This window comes from Mesoplodon bidens, assembly GCF_964165515.1.
Source record: "Mesoplodon bidens genome assembly, chromosome: 2".
Taxonomy (NCBI): domain Eukaryota; kingdom Metazoa; phylum Chordata; class Mammalia; order Artiodactyla; family Ziphiidae; genus Mesoplodon; species Mesoplodon bidens.
In genome coordinates, this window is record NC_138177.1 from 6,427,943 (window position 1) to 6,449,000 (window position 21,058).

At 35.1% G+C, this 21,058-nt stretch overlaps 1 protein-coding gene across 9 annotated transcripts in view; it reads left to right on the forward strand.

Moving 5' to 3' along the window:
• KCNT2 (potassium sodium-activated channel subfamily T member 2) overlaps positions 1–21,058 on the forward strand; it is a 354,137-nt gene that overhangs the window by 306,554 nt on the left and 26,525 nt on the right. For 8 of the 9 annotated variants that reach the window (XM_081225686.1, XM_081225691.1, XM_081225689.1 and 5 more), the window contains 3 exons: positions 3,060–3,143; positions 4,044–4,172; positions 11,977–11,997. In XM_081225686.1, the coding sequence (XP_081081812.1) occupies positions 3,060–3,143; positions 4,044–4,172; positions 11,977–11,997 (234 nt within the window). The remainder of the gene's footprint in view (positions 1–3,059; positions 3,144–4,043; positions 4,173–11,976; positions 11,998–21,058) is intronic. The other variant, XM_081225687.1, reaches the window with a different exon arrangement.

Sequence of the window (21,058 nt, forward strand, 5' to 3'; positions counted from 1 at the left end):
GGGAGGGATTGTTTGAAGAGCAGTGTTGCCTCTGAGGGGATTTATATCCATAGCAGTCAAATGCTTGCTGTCATTATGCACCAGTGGTTTTCGGATATTTTAGCCACAGTACCTTATGTTTAAACGAAATCTCATGAGAAAGTCTTTGATATATAAGCTAAGTAGAAGGAAAACCATTCTGTAGAATTGGAGAGCAGTAGTTATTACTTTCCTTTCATTTTTGTTTCACTTTTTTTTTATACATAGAAATACAGGAAATTGTGTTTTTTCCAAAGCTAGCAGCTGCAGAAAGAATGAACTAGAACAATAATTTTCGAAGTAGTAACTACCCATTTACCTTCTGATGTCAAATGAGATATTTTAATGGTACGTTTTTCAGACAGGTAAAGAGTATTTATTTACAGGTTTAAAAAAGATTAGAAATTTAAAACATTTTATTCCCTAAAATTATATAACATGCATTCTTGTATTCTTAAAATATACAGTCTAATTGTTTTGGTTAATGATTTAAACCCATCTTCTTAAAGATAAATGCTTATATATTCAAGAACTATTATTGATGACTACAATTGTATAGTGATTTACTATTAATATAATTCTATTCTAGACCTCATTTTATTTGCTTCCCCAAGGAAAACTGTAATAGAGGCAGTATTATCAATCATAATATATGGATGAGACAAGGGCTTAGGAAGGTCAACTATCCAGTGTTTAGTGGGAATACTCATCTTCAAGCCATGCATACCTCATTAGATTAATCTCGACCCTTTTCCTGTGGTAAATGACTCTGCATTTGTATAATGTATGAGTTTCTTTGCTTGTTTGGTTGGTTTTTATTATATCCCACTTGAAACACAGATAGCTTTCATATTTTTAATCATTTTTATTAATTCTCATCTGTGTAGATCAGGAAAGCCAATAATTAAAAAAGTTATTACCTAAAATAAAATTGATATTAAAAAAATCTTCTATGAAAAATCTTCTATGATCGCATCACATAAGACTTAATGCATGGATTTTGTGATGTTAAATGGGGCTATCCACATTTCTGGCTCACATCTAACTCTAGTCTACGCCCTGATGAAGTGACAGGACAGAAGACCTCTGGACAAAGTATGTGTTGGTGACGAATACGGTAAACATTAGCTATATTACCACATCTGGCTCTAAAATAATTTAAAATAGTCATTTGCCAAATCTTCAGTTTAATTTCTCTTCCATGAGTGCTTTCTGTTTTTCATTTTGGAAATAATAGTTTTAAGTGCCCAAGAATTTGTTTAAAATTTTTCTTTAGCACACACTGAGTTACAAATGAAATTGAATGATGCTAACAGGGGTGTGTGTCACAGCTCCTCTTGGTGACCCCAATATGTTCATGTCCTAATTACTAGGAGGTTAATATACCTTGAAAACCAAAGGGCCATTTAAATAAATGGCCTGAGAAAAATGGAATGGATGTGTTTCCTTATGTTTTTTTAGATGGGTTTAGTTTTTTGAAACTAGCTCTTGGTAAAAGAAATTAGCAATCAACAAAGTAGTCTAGATGATTTATTTAAAAGGTGTTATAGGGCTTCCCTGGTGGCACAGTGGTTGAGAGTCCGCCTGCTGATGCAGGGGACACGGGTTCGTGCCCCGGTCCGGGGAGATCCCACATGCCGCGGAGCTGCTGAGCCCGTGAGCCATGGCTGCTGAGCCTGCACGTCCGGAGCCCGTGCTCGGCAGCGAGAGAGACCACAGCAGTGAGAGGCCCGTGTACCAAAAAAAAAAAAAAAAAAAAAAAAAAAAAAAGGTGTTATAACTTTTAAAAGTCTTTGCTATACAAAATAACTAGATGATTTATTGTTATTATTTTTTTATTGAAATATAGTTGATTTACAATGTTGGGCTAATGCCTGCTTATAACAAAGTGGCTCAGTTATAAACATATATACATTCTTTTTTCTAATATTCTTTTCCATTATGGTTTATCCCAGGAGATTGGGTATAGTTCCCTGTGCTATACAGTAGAACCTTGCTGTTTATTCATTTTAAATGTAATAGTTTGCATCTACTAGCCCATCCCTCTCCCTTGGCAACCACAGGTCTGTTCTCTATGTCTAAGAGTCTGTTTCTGTTTTGTAGATAGGTTCATTTGTGCCATATTTTAGATTCCACATATAAGCAATGTCATATGGTATTTGTCTTTCTCTTTCTGACTTACTTCACTTAGTATGATAATCTCTATATGAATGGATAAAGAAGATGTGGTACATATATACAATGGAATACTACTCAGCCATAAAAAAGCACAAAATAATGCCATTTGCAGCAACAAGGATGCAAAATACCTAGAAGATTATTTAACAGTTTCACTTGTTAACACCTGATGATCAAACTCAAGGCAGTAATTTCAAACGATTTATGAAGTAATTGTTACATATCATGGTGAAATTTGCTTGTATGGTTTGAAAGTCTTTCTTTTCACTCAGACCAAAAAATAAACTGAAGAAACTAGAAGCATTTTTCAGTTAATATTCTAACTATTGAGTAGTGTTCTAACAACATGTCAAAATATATCATATGTTAGCAAACAAAATAGTCTTATGATGGTATTTAATACTAACCTATTAATTCACTAATATTTAGATTTACTTAAATATTATATAGAAATGTATTCTACTAGCATAAAATTTAATCCTAACAAAAAACCAAATACTGGTTGAAATATTTCATTGTAAATTTTAGTCATTTTAGATTTTTTAAAACATTCTCTATTATATTTCAGCTTATAGTTTTTTATTAAAAATCTAAAAATATTTTCATCACGTCCAATAACATTCATAAGATTTAAGCATATCTGGATATTCTAGAAAATAATCATTTCCCATATTTCGTTAAGGACAGCTTAACTGTACATGTGTATTGAGGACACTGGCAAGATAGATTTTTATTTCCTTTTTTATAGGGGCTTAATGATGTGTTACAAGAAATAACCTTTAAGATGTGATAAGATGTTCATGCTCTAAGTTATTCTATGTATTTCCTACACACAATAAATACATATTTTGTTTATATTGCAGTCATTTGTGAAGGACTACATGATTTCTATCACCAGACTTCTGTTGGGATTGGACACTACACCAGGATCTGGGTTTCTTTGCTCTGTAAGTTACTAATCTCTGGTGTAGATTATTCTGACAGGAAATTCTGAAAGCCATCTATAATGTTCTTTGTATAACTCCTCTATGTCACTTATTTATTTTTTTCTAATATGTGTTCAAAGAATAGCATCCTAGTTTTTTTAATTCCTTAAACAATGTTTAGGGAAAACATTATTTAAATTAATAATCCCGAAGGTAACAATTCTGTACAAAATTCAGAACAAAAATAATCCTGAAGGTAGCTGTTCTGTACAAAATTCTAACAGGTATTTGAGACTGACAGTTTCTGACATAGGATGCTACACTGCCAAGAAAAACAGCGATCATGACATTTAACCTCTCTGTTTTATAAATAAATGTACTATGCCTAAGTGTATTTAATGAAGTGTCTTGCTAACAAATTCAAATTCATGATTAGCAAAGAGAGACCAGCACTTATGCCTCCTGTGTGTGGGTCCTGTGCTCCATACTTTTACACATCTTCCTCAGTATGAGTACTAGTAGAACTTTGGATGGACCATTCATTTTTGTGCTGGAGTGTCCTTTGCATTTCAAGATTTGTAACATCAGCAGACCCTGTCCACTAAGGTTATCACAACATTCAAACAAGTCTTTACAGGTTTTCCAACAATTCCCAATCAATTACCAGTGATATTGCCTACATATATGGGACTAATACAATGCCATGCCGCCACAAATGGAGCAGTTGGTTTCTTAAGTTTGGGTGAACCCAGGGATAAGGCTGAGATAGAATGTAATAAAAAACTTTAATACATGTATAAGCACTTATGAATGTCACTTTGAGGTTTCAAATTATCAATAAAATCTACCTTTAAAGAGTGAAAAATTACCATTGGGTTATTTCTTAAAAATTTGATATGTAAATAATTTATATGATTGTAGATGAAAATCACCGAGGATGACTTATGGATCAGGACTTATGCCAGACTGTATCAGAAATTATGTTCTTCTACTGGAGATGTTCCCATTGGAATCTACAGGACTGAATCTCAAAAACTTACTACATCTGAGGTTTGGAAATAGCAAAATATTCCTATCTTAATGTTTAATTTTACTGAATACTGCCATTCCTAAGCCTACAAACTTATTTCTGAAATATGTCATTAAATTATGTTAATTATGTCAGGAATTTCATAAAATAATGTTGGCTAAAGGACTCTTTTAGAGTTTGTGGACTTTGGGCTCTGAATGTCTTTTGTAGGTTTTCAGGAAGTAAGTTAACTCTAAGTAACCTCTGGATACATAAGAAAAGTTCTCAGGGCAAGCAAACTAGTTTTCTAATATAATCTTCAACTCCACATATTAGCATTTGGAAAGAGGGAAAACAAAGATAAGCTAGGAAGCATGAAACTCACATTCTTCAAACTCCAGGTTGAGGACTACTTTGAAGCTAAGAAAAAGCTCTAGGATCAGTGCCAGACCCTCCCAGAGGGAAGCTCAGTAATTATAAAAGCAAACTAGAGCCTATGAAAATGGAACAGAATTTCTGATGCCTGCGTATGACCAAAAACATATTCACATTTTAATTTGGTCACACTATGTGGTTCCAACTTATGGTTTATATTCTTGAAATATTTTTTCTTCTTCAGATACCTCAAAGTTATTCAAAATTTTGGTTAACCATTTCTTTTTTTGGTCTTATGCAAACAGAACCTCATCTATGAGGCTCAGATTAATTGCATGCATTTTAATTGTCATGTAATCATTACACTAGCTTGTGATTAAAATCAGTGAACCCAGGTGTGGAAAAGAAGAGTTTTATAGGAAGCATAAGGGTATTGGAGTAGATTTTTATTTTCTTGTTATAATTTGTAGTTTGACATTTAAGTAAGTGATATTGAGGCCAGAAGAAAATAGTTCAGTTTTTCTGAGATGCTCTTTAGTGGTTTCACTGCAGCTTCAGAGGTGCTAAAAGAAGCTTTATTGCCAACTCTGCTACTGAATCTGAGTTTGTCATTGGCTGTGGTCCCCGTGGTTCACACCACAAAGAGCAAGACAAAATCAGAGAAAATCAGGAATGATTGGTGGGAGAAACATACCAGAAAGTTAAATGTGCAAGACAGCTTAGCCAGATATGCCTAAAATTTAAAGAACACTGCATCCAAAAAATTATTATTTGATGAAAGGTTAAGAGAAAAAAAGTGCTTTCACACTTAAGCAATTAACCATTTCTTATTTGAACTTGATAAAAACAAAGCAGATTTTCACACAGCAGAATACTATCCTGTTTTTATCTTATAATATGTACTTTGTGAATTTGAACATGGTAAATTCTGCCCTTGGTCAAGTTTATATCCATGTTCAGTCATTTTGTATTATTAAGGGATGTTGTTGTATGCTGTTTACAGTACAGATAGGGAAAGAATAATTGAGTATTTGTACTGTCATCAAGGAGTATTTAATGTTACATTTTGGTCATTTCTTCCTATTACAAACCAGCAAAATGTTTATAAACCCCCAACCCTTTAGCTTATATTAAAAGCACACATCCTGGGAAAAATAAAAGGATACTGGGTTAAATGAGGATAATACCTGTTGTCTTCCTATACTGAATTCAGTTCATCTTCTGGAACACATACTTTTATTTAGATTTTATATTCTGCCTACTATAGAAAAAAAAAGGCAATTTAAATAATTAAAGATAAAAATAGGAACTTCAAGCACTTTTACAGCAAAATATAATAGGGGCAGAGAAATTAATGCTACTTTACATTTAAAATGAAGTGACTGCTACAGTTGAAAAGGAGTTCTACATTTATTTTCCTGGCAAATAAGGCAAAAATAGAACTGTTGAGTTTTATAATAATTGTATTGTAGTTTGATACACAAAAGGATGTAAGTTCATCTAGAGAAAGATTTGTTTTTCCTGATCACTGTTAAAAGAATGAGTATATTAGGTGCTTCCTTACTTAAGACATTGAATATTTAGAGGTATTTAAGAGATAGATAAATGATGAACATTATCTATCTTTAGTTATAGTTTTGCAAGATGTGAAAGTACCAATAAGGTGAATATCCCTTAAGTCGATGTTCTATTTTTTTTTTTTAAGAGGAGAACATCAATTCAGTATTAACACAATAAAGACATTGGGTTTTGTGCAAAGGGGAAAACATTCTCTTTTTCCTGATTATATAAAAACACAGAATAAGAGCTTAGTGGATCTAATGAAATGAAAGAGTGGCTCATACATTCCACCATCTCTCTCAAATTTCAAATGGTTCGAGAATAGTCAAATGTTAGAATTCAAATAATTTATCGTTGTCCAAAATGCCAATTTTTCTCTTACTTTAATTAAAGAAGGACACCAGGGCTTCCCTGGTGGAACAGTGGTTGAGAGTCCGCCTGCCAAGGCAGGGGACACGGGTTCAAGCCCTGGTCCGGGAAGTTCCCACATGCCGCGGAGCAACTAAGCCCGTGTGCCACAACTGCTGAAGCCCGCGTGCCACAACCACTGAAGCCCGCATGCTTAGAGCCCATTCTCTGCAACACGAGAAGCCACCGCAATGAGAAGTCCGCATACCGCAACGAAGAGTAACCCCTGCTCGCCACAACTAGAAAAAGCCTGAGTGCAGTGGCGAAGACCCAACACAGCCAAAGATAAATAAATAAAAAGAAAAAAAAATTAAGAAAAAAAAAGGACACCAGATTTCAAGAGGTAGAAACGTCATTCAATAATTAGAATTTAAACATCTGACATCTTCTTTCTTAGATGGTTCACAAGTCCTCATTCTCCCTAACAGCTCACAGAGATGTGTTACTGTCCCTCACCCCTCAGGGGCAGTTTGAAAGGTGACTCTATGAAGAGGGTACACAGATGGTCTGTGGACTGGGAGACACGGCACGTTTGCAGGCAGTAGTACCACAGTGAATTCACAGAGCTAAGTGCAAAGGTACATTCTGTGTACTTTACCCTTCAACAGCAGATTGAAGAGTCTTCCCCAGGGAATCTGACAAAGCCACGTGAACGGCCTAATGATACAGACACGGGAGAGTCTCCAGGTCAATGATCCAGTCAGGGGACCATGAAACTCACACTAAAAACACCCCACCCGGAGCTTTCAATCAATTTATTAGCCCTATACTCTTAATATAAGAAAACAACTCAAAATTCCCTATTTCAGGGAATAGAATGAAATAGAGATACCAAAATAAACAAACAGAAAGAAAAAACTGAACTTGTAGGAAAGACAGATCACTGAGGGAAAAGAAAATATAAAACATAAAATATAATAAAGACTTCTACTCCTAACTGTTTACCCAAGAGAAATGAAAATATATCCATACAAAGATTTGCACATGAATGTTCTCAGCAGCATTATTCATAATAGCCAAAAATTAGAAACAACCTAAAAGTCCTTCAGCTAGTGAACAGATAGTCAAAATGTTGGATAGCCATACAATGGAGTACCATTTAGCAATAAAAAGAAACAAAATGCTTATATGTGCTGTGACTTGGATAAACCTCAAAAACATTATGTCAAGTGGGAGAATACAGACTCAAGAGACCACATATTGTATGATTCCAAGTATGTGAAATGTCAAAAAAAGGTGAATATATGCAGACAGAAAGTAGGTTAGTGACTGCCTAAGACAGGGGGAGGTGGAGGGAATGGAGAGTAACAGTTAATGAACATGATGAGACTTACTGGGGTGATGGAAATATTCTAAATTTTTTATGGTGTTGGTTGTACAACTTGGTAAATTTACTAAAATATCCTTGAATTTTACACTTGAAGTGGGTGAATTATAGGAAATGTCAAATATGTATTAGGGAAGTTCTATATTGAAAAGCTGTAATTAATATTATTAGAAAGATAAGATATTATAAGGATAAAAGATGAATAGGAAGCTGTATTTTTAAAGGAACATTTAGAATAAAAAAGAACGCTTGGGGATTGGTAGTACGTGAGCAGAAGTGAAAAAATTTGTACCATAAAGCTGAGGGAACCACCAAGAAACTAGAGCAAAAATTCAAACATGGAAAATAGTAAAAATAAGGGAAAATTAGAGAACTAGTCCAGGAGGTCTAAGAGTCTAAGATGTGAATTTTAAGACTTCCCTAAAGAGGAAATGAAACAAATTGAAGAAATACCAGTTTAATAACTTAATAATAATCCTAGAACAGAACATGTTCCAAATGGGAAGGGTCACCAGAGGCCCACCACAGTGAATAAAATAGGCTCACACTAAGGCACAGCATCATAAAATTTCAGAACACTGAAGGAAAAGAGAAGATCTTAAAAGAGATGGAAAAGAAAACCAAAGGGTAGGTCACATTCAAAGTATTTCTTTGGATTTCTCAACCAGCAACACTACAAGCCAAAAGACAATGGAATAATGTCCTCGAGATTTTGAGGGAATATTATTTCCACACTAGAATTTCATATTCAGACAAAACTACCAAACTTGTGTTAGGGTAGGATTAATCATATTTCAACATTTTCTCCAAATATATGCTCCCATGCCTGCTTTCTAAGGAAATTACTTCCACCAAAATGAATGAGTAAACTGAGGAAGTAATCATGTATGCAAAGAAACCAGACATTTTATGGAAACCTGGCAACAAGTATGAGGCCAAGGCAAAAGTCAGGAAGGTGATGAAAGGACCACCAGGCAAGAAGTGCAACCTAGATCAGGTCAGAAAGCTTCAGAAAGTTTTTCTTCTGGAAAATGGAAGCCGTAGGATACATGATGCATCTCACTGACTTAAAGAAAGATTAGACAATTGTCAAAGAGTTCAGGATGGATTACCAAGTACAAATCTAATGAAGCAATTAATGAAATTAATTAATTAACCCTAGGAATACAATATCACCACGACCAACATCAAAAAACTATGCAGGCAATGAATAGTAAACCACATTTCCCATGTATTTCACCTGTAAATTGTAGTCATAATATGCCCTGAATTTTGACCTAACCAAAATCTTACTTCAACCATTTTGAAATGATGGGATATGGCAATGGCGGGTGGAAAAGATAGTTACTCTCTCTTCTTCCAGAGTGAGAAGTCAATAGATAAAAGTAGAAACTGACCAAAAAATTAAGAAATGACACTCAAGTATGTTATATAGAGACACAAAGATAAGGACCTACATGTCTAGCTGAAAGAGGTAAAAGTAGCTGGGTCCTACAAGAGGAAAATAGAAGAGATCATGGTGGGAGCTTCTATTTTTCAAAACAAACCATAACATTTTCTGACTATTTAAACTATGTATGTATAACTAATAAAAACAACTAATAAATTTCCAGCTGTAAAATTTCATATTCCGACTCACTCATTGATCCTTTCTTCAGTTTATGCTTTTAAATATCCAATTCTATTCAATTCTATTCAAAATATATGAAATATTTTAAATGTAATGCCAACATTTTATATAAGAATGTAGGAGGGATAAACTAATATAAAAAATCTAGGTCTTGGGCTTCCCTGGTGGCGCAGTGGTTGAGAGTCCGCCTGCCGATGCAGGAGACACGGGTTCGTGCCCCGGTCCGGGAAGATCCCACATGCCGCAGAGCGGCTGGGGCCGTAAGCCATGGCCGCTGAGCCTGCACGTCCGGCGCCTGTGCTCTGCAACGGGAGAGGCCACAACAGTGAGAGGCCCGCGTACCGGAAAAAAAAAAAAAAAAAATCTAGGTCTTGCTTCCTTGTTTTTTCATGGAGTTGAAAACAAATACATTTTAAAGGCAGATGCAGGTTTTCATGCCACATATTTCCTAATCTGACTTCAGTATCTTCCCATATTTGGTGTATAGAGAAAAAAGTTAAATTATGTCACTGCTCTGGCTGTGGGAGGAGGGGACGCACCAAATCCTTTTGCAGATGTCTTTTCAAAGACACGTGATGATAAAAAATACACATCGTTAAAATCATGAAATTTATAAAAGCCCTGGCACACTTAGTTAGTTTTTTCCTTGTGGGCTATAAATTGCTGGAAGGAGGATTCATACAAAGACAAACATACAGTGGGAGTGTGTACAGGGACTGGAAAATCAGTCCGTGGAGAGGAGGGTACAGCTGGAGCAGCCCCTTTTCAGCTAATTGTACAACACCAAGCTGGAATAGACCACTGTCTACATGTCTATTTCAGGGAATTTTTACAAATACCATACCCTTCTGGTTCAAAAAATAAATAGAGAATCAACAAGGACTCGTGCTTCTCATGGGGACAAAGGAGAACAGTATTTCTGTCCACAATATTTTCTCCATAATTCTCAAATTCAAAAAGCTTACTAAACTGATTTGGTGGCAAAACCTCACTTTAACTGTTCTGAGATTTTTCATAATACTTACTTATTCCACTTAAAATGAATATTCATGTTTTCATTACAGAAGTGTTTTTATTATAAAATGCTACCCAAGACCCTCTGAAGGTATTACCTACTATTCAGTATATGATACTTTCCAAAATCTGGAAACTTCTGAATTAATAAAAATATTTATTCTCATTTTTTTGGTAAGAAAATGTGAAACTGTCTTTGCCTTCAGTTTTCCAGTCTACTGAAAATCACATTTTCTTGAAGTGAACCATAACCAGTGAAAATTTTTCTAGAAATTAGAAAGAGGTCATTTGAAAGCATATTAAAATACCAACATCTTTACAGTATAACTAATAAATTTGTGGAATATGTTACTCTGTTGTTCACCTTCATCATTAATAAATCCTATATTTTAAAAAAATGTGGATAGGTAATAGTTAACCATCTACCAACCATTAACTTTTTACAATTAAATTGGATGCACTTATCTTCAAATTATGGTTTTCTCCAGATGTATCCCCAGGATTGGGATTGCTGGGTCATATGATAGCTCTGTTTTTAAATTTTAAGTAATCTCCATACTGTTCTCCATAGTGGCTGTATCAATTTACATTCCCACCAACAGTAAGGGAGGGTTCCCTTAAATTGGAAAGTAATATTTTAAATATATTATTAAAATTAAAGTTTTCATTTTATAAAATTACATTAATACAATGATTTTAGTAAGGATTTAGATAAAATAGTTTTGAAACTCGAGCTGCCCAATCTCTGCATTTATTCACTCACACATTGGGCCAAGTGTTAAGAATCTGCAGACAAATAATTTCAAGGAGCCTATATTCATATATTTATTATGCATTTTTTATATTTGTAACAATAGTGAGAATGCTAGATAATGGGTTAGACTTGAGTTATATTACACCAAAGAATATAATTGAAAATTTCACTTCTACCTTTTGAGGAATGAAAATATTTTTCCTTAGAACTGAAGAACAAGATAGCATGATTTTTATAACCCCTAAATATTTAGCATTTATATGTTGACTGGGCAGATCAATTTTTATCCTCTATAGCCTACGTGATAACTAAGACTATTTCTATAAAGTTACTTTAATGTATACATAGAGGTGAAAAAACAATCTTATTATAAGGTCTAACATTTTTTTAAATAGTACAGCTATTAATACCAATAGTGATTATTGAATATCAATGATTATGTCAGTATCCTCTCATGAATATAATACTTTCATAAGCTCTTATCAATTGTTTTATTTTCTATTAGCACCACATTAACTTTCTATCAAATCTTAGAAAGACGATTTTAGAAAAAAAATCTAACAAGAACAACTTTCTAGCAAATTTTTAAAATATTAGCTTATTCTTTACCTAATTTTATTCAAAAGTGCTATGATAAATAATCAAACACATAATTAGATGATGTGTTCTGTGCTATCTGTCATATATTGTCCTGTTGCTGACTGGTTTGTGTATGTATTGTTTAGTCATTGTTTAAACTGTATTTTGTGTGTTTCTTTTTCCCTCGCTTTGTGTCAGTGTCAAGAAATAGCATCACAAGTAAGTATTTTGTTTGTCTCCCTTTCCTCAAATTGTCTAATATATTAATTCAGTTATTAAATGAAAAGAATATTAAAGATTGAATTCAATATTTCAGATTTTAAAAGAAAACAAGTAAGCTGAAATGCTTTTAAATGCTCTATTTTCAAGTTAGTGTATTTATATTTCCCTAATATGATTCCAAATTTTACCTGTTTGTCTTCAAATTATGTTTATGTATTAATTCAGTCACATATTTTACTGTGTGGTGTCATTACCAGCTAGTCACTTACTGGCTGTAGATTTTCCTCAAGGGAGGTGCCACCTTCAATGCAATCAGCTGGTACTGAAAGGGAATGGGGGTCTCGATATAAAACATATCTTTAGTTTGCTTCTTATGTAGGCTGGACCCCCTAGAAATGGTTATGGGAACAATAGGACCTGTGATGGATTCCTCTGGGACACTTTTTCATGCTGAATTTATTCTTTAATAGCTTTAATTTATTGTCATGAAGAAGCCATCACTTTAATGTTTGATAATATTAACCTGTGATAATCATTGATTTACTACAATTAAAAAATTCTTAATAATACATTATGTATGTTTACATACACTTCTTATATTCCTGAACCCTTGATGTTATCTTCATGTGATTTGCATTTTTAATTTTATTTTCCATTTTCTTCATCTAAATCACGATAAATAATTGTCATTATGGGCTTAGTACTTAACACAAACTCCCAAGCATTAAATAGAATCAAAGAAACTCTTACAAATATAAACATTTTCAACTTTAAAAATTGCATTTTGAATGTCAAAGCAGTGGTACCATTCAGCCCACTGGGAGAACACAGTCACAAGTGTAAAAGTTGTGTGCCAAAATTACCATCCAAAGGTATGAGTCTATTTTTGAGCTTGTTGAATTTTGGAGAGAAGTTCTATATTATCATAATACCCAACATTTTGACAGTGACAGTTGTTTACTCTACATCATAGATTTGAATCCATGTAATAAATGCAATAAATGCAAATGTTTATTAAATTATTTTGAACATCCTAAATTATTTAAGGTTTAATAATCTCTAGCTTTATTATATTTTTAAATATTCTAATTTTGTTTTCCATATATGTATTCCTTTGGAATTTACTAAATATTTACTAAGGAGGCTTCACTTTGGGATGTAAGAATAATGTTTTAGACGCTTTCCGACCTTTTTCACATGATGGTACATAGAAAATAGTAACGTTTGTTTAGCATGAAGCTGTTCAGGGTGTCCAGCTGCCACCACAGGTGGTGCAAATTAAAGTTCTAGTTCAATGAAGAACACAGCTCTGGCACATGCAGGGTTTGGGGAGCTCGTCTTAGGGTTCTTACAGTTGCTTTATTAGAATATGTTTTGTAATTTTTTGAGCTCAAATGAGATCAAACATATATTTCTAAAATTTTAAATTTGTACCAGCATTTGACCTGACCTGATTCACAAATAAAATTTAATTTTCTTTATAATGAACTGGCAGACATTATTTTAGGAATTATTTTAGGAACATGTCACAAGCCAAGTTGCTTCACTTTGCCTCTACTGAAGGCTTTCTAGGGCATGAGTCCAGACCTGCTCCACAGTGGTAGAAACACTAGTTAGTGGTCACACCATGTCCCAGTAAGAACAAAGTTTTCATTTGTTAAAAAACTTTATGGGGCTTCCCTGGTGACGCAGTGGTTGAGAGTCCGCCTGCCGATGCAGGGGACACGGGTTCGTGCCCCGGTCCGGGAAGATCCCACATGCCGCGGAGCGGCTGGGCCCGTGAGCCATGGCCGCTGAGCCTGCACGTCCGGAGCCTGTGCTCCGCAACGGGAGAGGCCACAACAGTGAGAGGCCCACGTACCGCAAAAAAAAAAAAAAAAAAAAAAAAAAAAAAAAAAAAAAAACTTTATGGCTTCATGTTTGAAAGTAGAGTTAATTTTTTAAAAGTAGGTTTTGGCTCTATTGTTTCCCATGTTGATTCAAAGTGTTGTTCTTCACTTTTATTCAGATGTAAAGCTTCACTATCTCCTCTTTTCTCTAACTTACCATTTCAGATGCAGAAAATCAAAGGTTTGGCTCATTTCTGGCTTTTCGTAGCCAATTACAAGTTGACTCAACTTTTTTCCTCTGATTACTTTCTTTCTCATAGTTACTATTCTAGTTCTCAAAATCCTCCAGTCAATTCCCTATATAAATAAAGTGCCTTCCCTTTAATTTACTGGGAAGTTTGAGTCTTCCAATATAAGTATCCTTCTCACAATCCTTTTTATGAAGAAAAAGCTCTAATTGTACCTTAGATATTAAAATATGCTTATCCTTGTAATTCCAGTTTTTTCTTATACAATTTCCGTCCTTTCCACCTCTAGTTTTGCTTTGTTTTGTTTTTTCTCTCTCCCTTCAAATATATTCAGGTTTCTCCAAATCTCAAGAAATTTTTCTCCTTTTTTTCTGTTTTTTCTTATTTTACTCTTGCTGTTAAACTCTCAGAAGGCTTCATATATGCTGTCCATTCTATTCCTTATCTCCCAGTTTTCCCCCACTACTTTATCGATACTGTCCTTCAATTATTAAAAATCTCTTTTAGCCAAAATCATTGGTCTTTTAAATTAGTTTTAATTTGTTTAAGCACTGTAGAACCTTTAACAGCGTTCATTCTCTCTTACATCTTAAAATTCTCTTATCCTTAGTTTTCATATCATGAATTACTCCTATTTTCCCTGGTTTATTTTTTTCCCCTTTTTTGCTGTTCAGTTTCTGCCTATAACAGCTCATTTTAGATGCTGCTACTGTGATCTTCCATCTGAAGGTTCGTCTAATCTCCTGTCTCAGGATTGACTCTAGAATGCAGGACCCCAAGGAGAGGCAGCGGTCACCTTCACCTCCTACCCAAGGAGGGAGCTTCATCTTTAGATTCCAGAAAGTACTCCATTATCTACCTAAGGGTGGGCTAAACTTCACTGCAGGTCATCTCTCCCAGAGCATTAATCTCGATCCCTGAACAATGATAAGTGCTTTCTTGTTTTATTTAATCTGCCCAGCAAGCTAATACGGTGGATGATATTATTCCCATTTGTAAATGAGCAGAGACTTAGACACATTAACTTGATAAAATAAAAACTTAGAAAGTAGCAGACCTGGATTTGAACTTTATCACTTTCTGACATCAGAACCTGTTTTTTTAATCACTAGGTTTCGCTGTAGGAACTTCTACCAACTTCTGGCCACCTCTCTCTTTTCCACCATCTGATTTTAGATCCCAAAGTGCTTTGTTTGGGAATCAACGTGGGAATTGCCACTTGAACCAAAACTGGGGATTTGGAAAATACTTTTCCTCTTTTTAACACATGGCTTTGTAGCACTCAGTGTATCTTGTGGTTTCAATGATTACTTCGAGGTTGAGGGATGGCAAATTTTTGTTCTCTGCCCTCCCTGTTCTAATTCCTAAACATGAATAACAAACTCATTATCTGCCAGATACTTTGTCTTATAATCTTCCAGAATTACAGATATTTACTGAGCACCACCAAGGTCCAGATGTTCTCATCTAGGTGCTTGGAATGAGTCAGTAAACATGCCAGAAAGATTTCTCAGAAAGTGGACATGAACATTTCATGCCTATTCTTGGACTTAATTACTTCTGGGTGGATTTACAATATCCAAATTCTCTTCCCTTCAGTGTCTTGCATCATACACGCAGATTAACAATGCCTACTCGTGGATGTTTGATGCCTGTCATACCAAGTCAATTGTTTGTTGCTGAATTTTAAGTTCCTATATTCTAGCCATTCTTTATTCTCCTCTGTCCCTGTTCCTGGGAAGATTCATTTATTCAATTATTTTGTCTGACCATAAAAGCACTAGACATGGAACAAGATAATCTATGTTTAAAAGTTGGCTCCTACTTTAACTAGCTGTGTGTGAACTTGGGCTGTTCTCAACACATAGCAGAGTAGAGGTTAAGTAGGGAGATTTATTATTATCACTTCATCAGTTAGAAAAAAGGCAGAAATGTGTTAAATGAATCGTTCATAGTTAATGGCAAACAATTCTGTGTGAAGGTACATAGAGTAGCATAGATCTCATCTCATCATTTTTCACTGTTTCTTCATTTTTGAGTGGATAACACTGCTTCAGAAAATGTCTGTGTCAATACACTTAAATTTATAAATGAAATAATAGTAAGTATTCCTGTGATTTGGATAAATACCTTGTAATATTATCAAAAGTAGATATATTCACTAACCTCAAGTGCATTCTAATTCATACACACATACACAGGCACACACACATACACATACACACACACCATGGGTCTCAGCTCACCTGTAATTTTCTTTAACTTTTCTCTTATAAAAATTTGACTCGAATATTTTTAGTCCATTTTATTATTCTTTTTTTATAATATTTCCTAGCTCTACTAATTCTTATCTTATTTTCAACATCAGGAAAGCGTTTCTTACTTACATTATTTACGTATCTTAACTTAAGCCTCTCACTGGCAGTTAAATACCTTAACTTAAGGTATTTACGTACCTTAACTTAAGCCTTCTGTGGCAGTCCAGAGGTTAAGACTCCGAGCTTCCACTGCAGGGGGTGGTGTGGGTTCCATCCCTGGTTAGGGAAATAAGATCCTGCATGCTGTGTGGCTTGGGGGAGGGGGAAAGAGAAAAAAGAGTCTCACTGGCACACTTATTAGCAAGAAGCTATTTAAATGCATCCAGTCTATTTGTTTTATTTTAACTACATAGTCATGGCTTTCTGTTCACTTAATGTCTTAAACTGCACTACATCATTCTTTCACTGGACGCTGCCACAAGTAGTAAAGTAAGACTTTAGTCACAACTTCTTGTTGCATGGGTGCTGGAGTCTACAAAATCAGAACTGAATAGAAAGTTATAAGGTTGATCTAAGCCATCTAGGTCTTAATAAGAGAGTGATGGTTGCTCAGCAGCAGTATACTTGGATCAATAATACCATTTTATATAGATTCTTTACATAAAAATATAAATATTCATATCTACCAAGTCTTATACCATTGAATATCTTCCTTAGTTAAGACATTACATATATCATAGAAACTTTCTTTCCACAGTCTCATTTATTCATAACTGTTATATGCTTTAGGGTGGTGGCTCTCAAATGCTGAAAAAGAAAAGAGGACTCTGTGTGTGTGTGTGTCTGTGTGTGTGTGTGTGTAAAATGTTTGGGTATGGTAGAATTGATGCTATACTCATATTGAATCACTATAATAGTTTTTCATAACTTTATATGCTTAAGGGTTTTCTTCTGTACTGTAAGATTCTGGAGGTGATAGAATGATAGCCCCCTTCACCTACCATACAGTATGTAGGGTCTACACACACACATATACATGTTGAAACCATTGCTTTAGGCTATGTATTCCTGTAATTCTAGAAAATTCTAGAAAATGATGAGTGAGAATTGTACTGTGAAGATGACAGAGCTGGCAATGAAACTATGATTCTGATCATGTAAACTATCGGAATGCCTTTCTTGCTATGTTGAACCTGTGTGCTTAATAAGTACTCTTCCATTTATTGATTTTTTTAAAGTCAAATTTGGAGTTTAAAACTATTCAGGTATATAAGAAAATTCTCTACACACACATATATAAGTATGTACAATACATAAAAACCAAACCATATGTACACCAAAAGGACGTTTTATATAGAAAGAAAATATGTTGACGCATTTGGTTATTTTTAGATATAAAATGAATAATTTGGTTAAAGAAAACTGCTTTTTAGTTTCCTTAATGAACTAAAAGTTAATGAGGATGAAATTAGTCTAGATTTGAGCCAGACTTTGAATCTAACCTACCAGACACATATCAACATGAAATACAACAGTCAATATTAAATAACCATTAGAAGAGTGAAGAGGTGCCTCGAGACCTACAAAAAACGTAGTTACAAAATGTACAGTAATGATAATTTTGATGCTGATAACATTATTACTTCACCTTAAAATACATTATTTTGAGGAGAAAATAAATGCTATAGATTCAGAAAAGATAAAAACATTCCTCTGTTGCACAGTGAAAGAAGGTCACATGACTTCATAAGAAAAACAATGAAAGAAAGTAGTGCTGCCGCATTGATACAGCTATATGATATAGAAACATGACAGAATTAAGGCAATTTCACTGAACACTTAAAATGTATTTCTGAACACCACAGCTCAAAAAAAACAATGAATATGTTAGACATATTAACTATTAAATATTTCAACTTGCTATTTAGAAAATTCACTTCTCAAAATCACCAATAATTTCTATAACATACTTATATGAGTGGAAGATGCCTAACCTTTGTTAAAAAAAAAAAAAACTTCCATCATAGGGCAATGCTATGGTCCTAAATAAAATAATGACCTTTTATAACTTTTCTTCCTCCTCCTCATGTCTCTGCAATGATAGGTATTATTTATGACATGCATGTTACAGCAGTGGTCCCCAACCTTTTTGGCACCAGGGACTGGTTTCATGGAAGACAATTTTTCCAAGGATGGGTCGTGGTGGGGAGATGGCTCAGGTGGTAATGTGAGCGACGGGGAGCAGCAGATGAAGCTTCACTCTCACCCGCCGCTCACCTCCTGCTGTGCGGCCTGGTTCCTCAGACCGGTATCAGTCCACAGTGCGGGGGTTGGGGACCCCTGTGTTAGAGGGAAGAAAAGCTACAGTAGGAACTATTTGACAATATTCATCACCCCTTCTATTCCATGAAAAATACATCTTCCTGGACTCCAAGATAATCCATTTTTCTACCTTCTCTCATATTCTTAATTTCTCACTTCTCTTCTACGTCAAACTCTCCAACTCCAACTGAGGATATTGAGGTATAATATTTGGAATTAGGGAATTATCGCTAAACCACATCTATCTTTTCATTATTGTATCCCACGTGCCTTGGACAGTGCCTTGCACAAGTGTTCAGTGCATGTTTTTTGAAATCAGACACAGATCTCCTTCTCAACATGGAGTCATCCTTTCAAATCTACTCAAATTTATATAATTTTCTTTGTACCACATCTGTCATAAATCTTGGCCCTTAATTATCATATTACCCTTAATTTTATGTAAATGTTTATGGATACATGCCTTGTAATTGCTGCTCTGATGGTGTGAGCATGAAACCAAGGAGGACAGTTTCTTGCACTGGAAGCCCGTGGACAACTTAGCTGTTGTGAGTGGTTCAGAGTCTCCAGGAGGTCCTAGAGGAGGCCTCTGCAGTGAAGGTATCTGGGGGTAGAGGCAAAGGAGGGAAAGGTGAAACTAATGCACTTTTCTGTTGTATTGCAATTTGGAGAGAATTTAGAGTCTTTTCTTGTAATGGGCCTCATTCAGTGTAGGCCAGTTTGTGAGTAGCAGCATAAATGAGCTTTAAAAATATTGTAAATGAGAAATATGTTGTCTCCAGAACCCAAAGGCATAAAAGTACTAGATTTGTCTTAATATTGTCGGTACTTACAGATCAATAATTATTTCTTGACAGTGCCAGAGATAGAGAACCCCTTGACTGAGCAAATAATGTATAGAAATATTCCTAAGTTGAGGGCACCTTGTACTTTGTGTGAGACAGTGGCCCATCCCTGTTCATGAGCTCCTTTGTGAATGTTTCTGTGTCCCGAATGAGGGTGTCAAATGACTCTCCTTGAATGATAAGTCATCAAAGTCACGACATACCTGTATTCCAGAGAAAGTTGGATGCAGTGCTGATATTGCCCGCGAAGCCTGTGTGTGATTGCAGGGCTGTTGAGGTGCCCCATGTATAGTTAAGTGGAGTATTGTGTCCCTTCGAAGGTGAAGGGAAACTGTCTGAGTCCGTCAAAACAGGCACTGAACAAATCATATTAGTGAAATTTATGACTGCAAAGTATTTGTCAGTTGCCAACGGAATAGATTCAGTAATTTCAACAATATTGGGCACGGCACCTTAATATGTGGGAGAAGGGCACTAAGGTTGGGACCGTCTACTGTGGGGCACCATTCATTCTTTCCAGGTTTAAGAACAGATCAGTTTGGCTGTTAAACGGAGAAGCAGTGGTGATTATCATCTGTTCTCTAAATAGTTTTTATAACGGGCTTCAATCCTTGAAAGCTCTGTACAATCCTTGGAGATTTTATTAACTATATTGAGCAGACAGAAGGTTCATAGAGTTCCATTTTGTCCAACTGATTGTAAGCACCAAAAGTTTTATTTCATTTAATTTTAATGTATTACTCATTGGAAGAGTGTTCATGTCTACTAGGGGATGCTTTGGGGCCATGGGTGTTATGACCATGGGAAATTTAGGCAGGGTGATAAATACCTCTTTGTCCTCTATTTTATATTTGATAACTCTGCTAAGAATATAGAGATTACCTTAATTTTAGAGCAATCTCCATATTTAGGGTCTTTGTTTAAAAGTAGTGAGATCTTCAGTTATAACTATAATTTGAGCTCCAACTCAAAGAGAAAAGAAGGCCCTAAAGGTTTGCCAATTGGTACATCTCAGATGTTAAAGTTAATTTGGGACCTATGTTGTAGAGGTACAAAGCCAATCAGCTCCCTTTTTATTGTATTTTTCTTGGTCTTAATAAACTCTTTTGGTGAATTAAGAATTTTCTAGTTGGACTAATTGTGGACTTCTGTTGCAGTTGTTTATTTCCTCCAGTTTTGTTGCTGCTGTTGTCTTTGGTTGGTAGACACTCTGTGAGCTCTTTTCTACCCTGTTCATATGTATAAGTCTCCTGCTCCAGAGAATCTGAAGTCAGTATCTTCAGAGTTATGGGCCTCTGTCGTTGTTTTGTCGGATTTTAAGGACCCGTGGCTTAACTCAGTTTTGAATTCACCCTTGGCTGTGCCACAGGGACCTGTGGGTACTTCTCGTTATTGCTATGGGGATCAGCAAACTCTATTGTTCCAGAAGCATAGGCGGCAGCAGCAGAAGCATTTTGTAGGGTCCCAATGAGCTGTGTTCAGAATTGTGGATCTCAGCATGGCAACTACTCTTCTTTCACACAAGCAACCATGTAATCCAGCTGTAGGATGCTCAG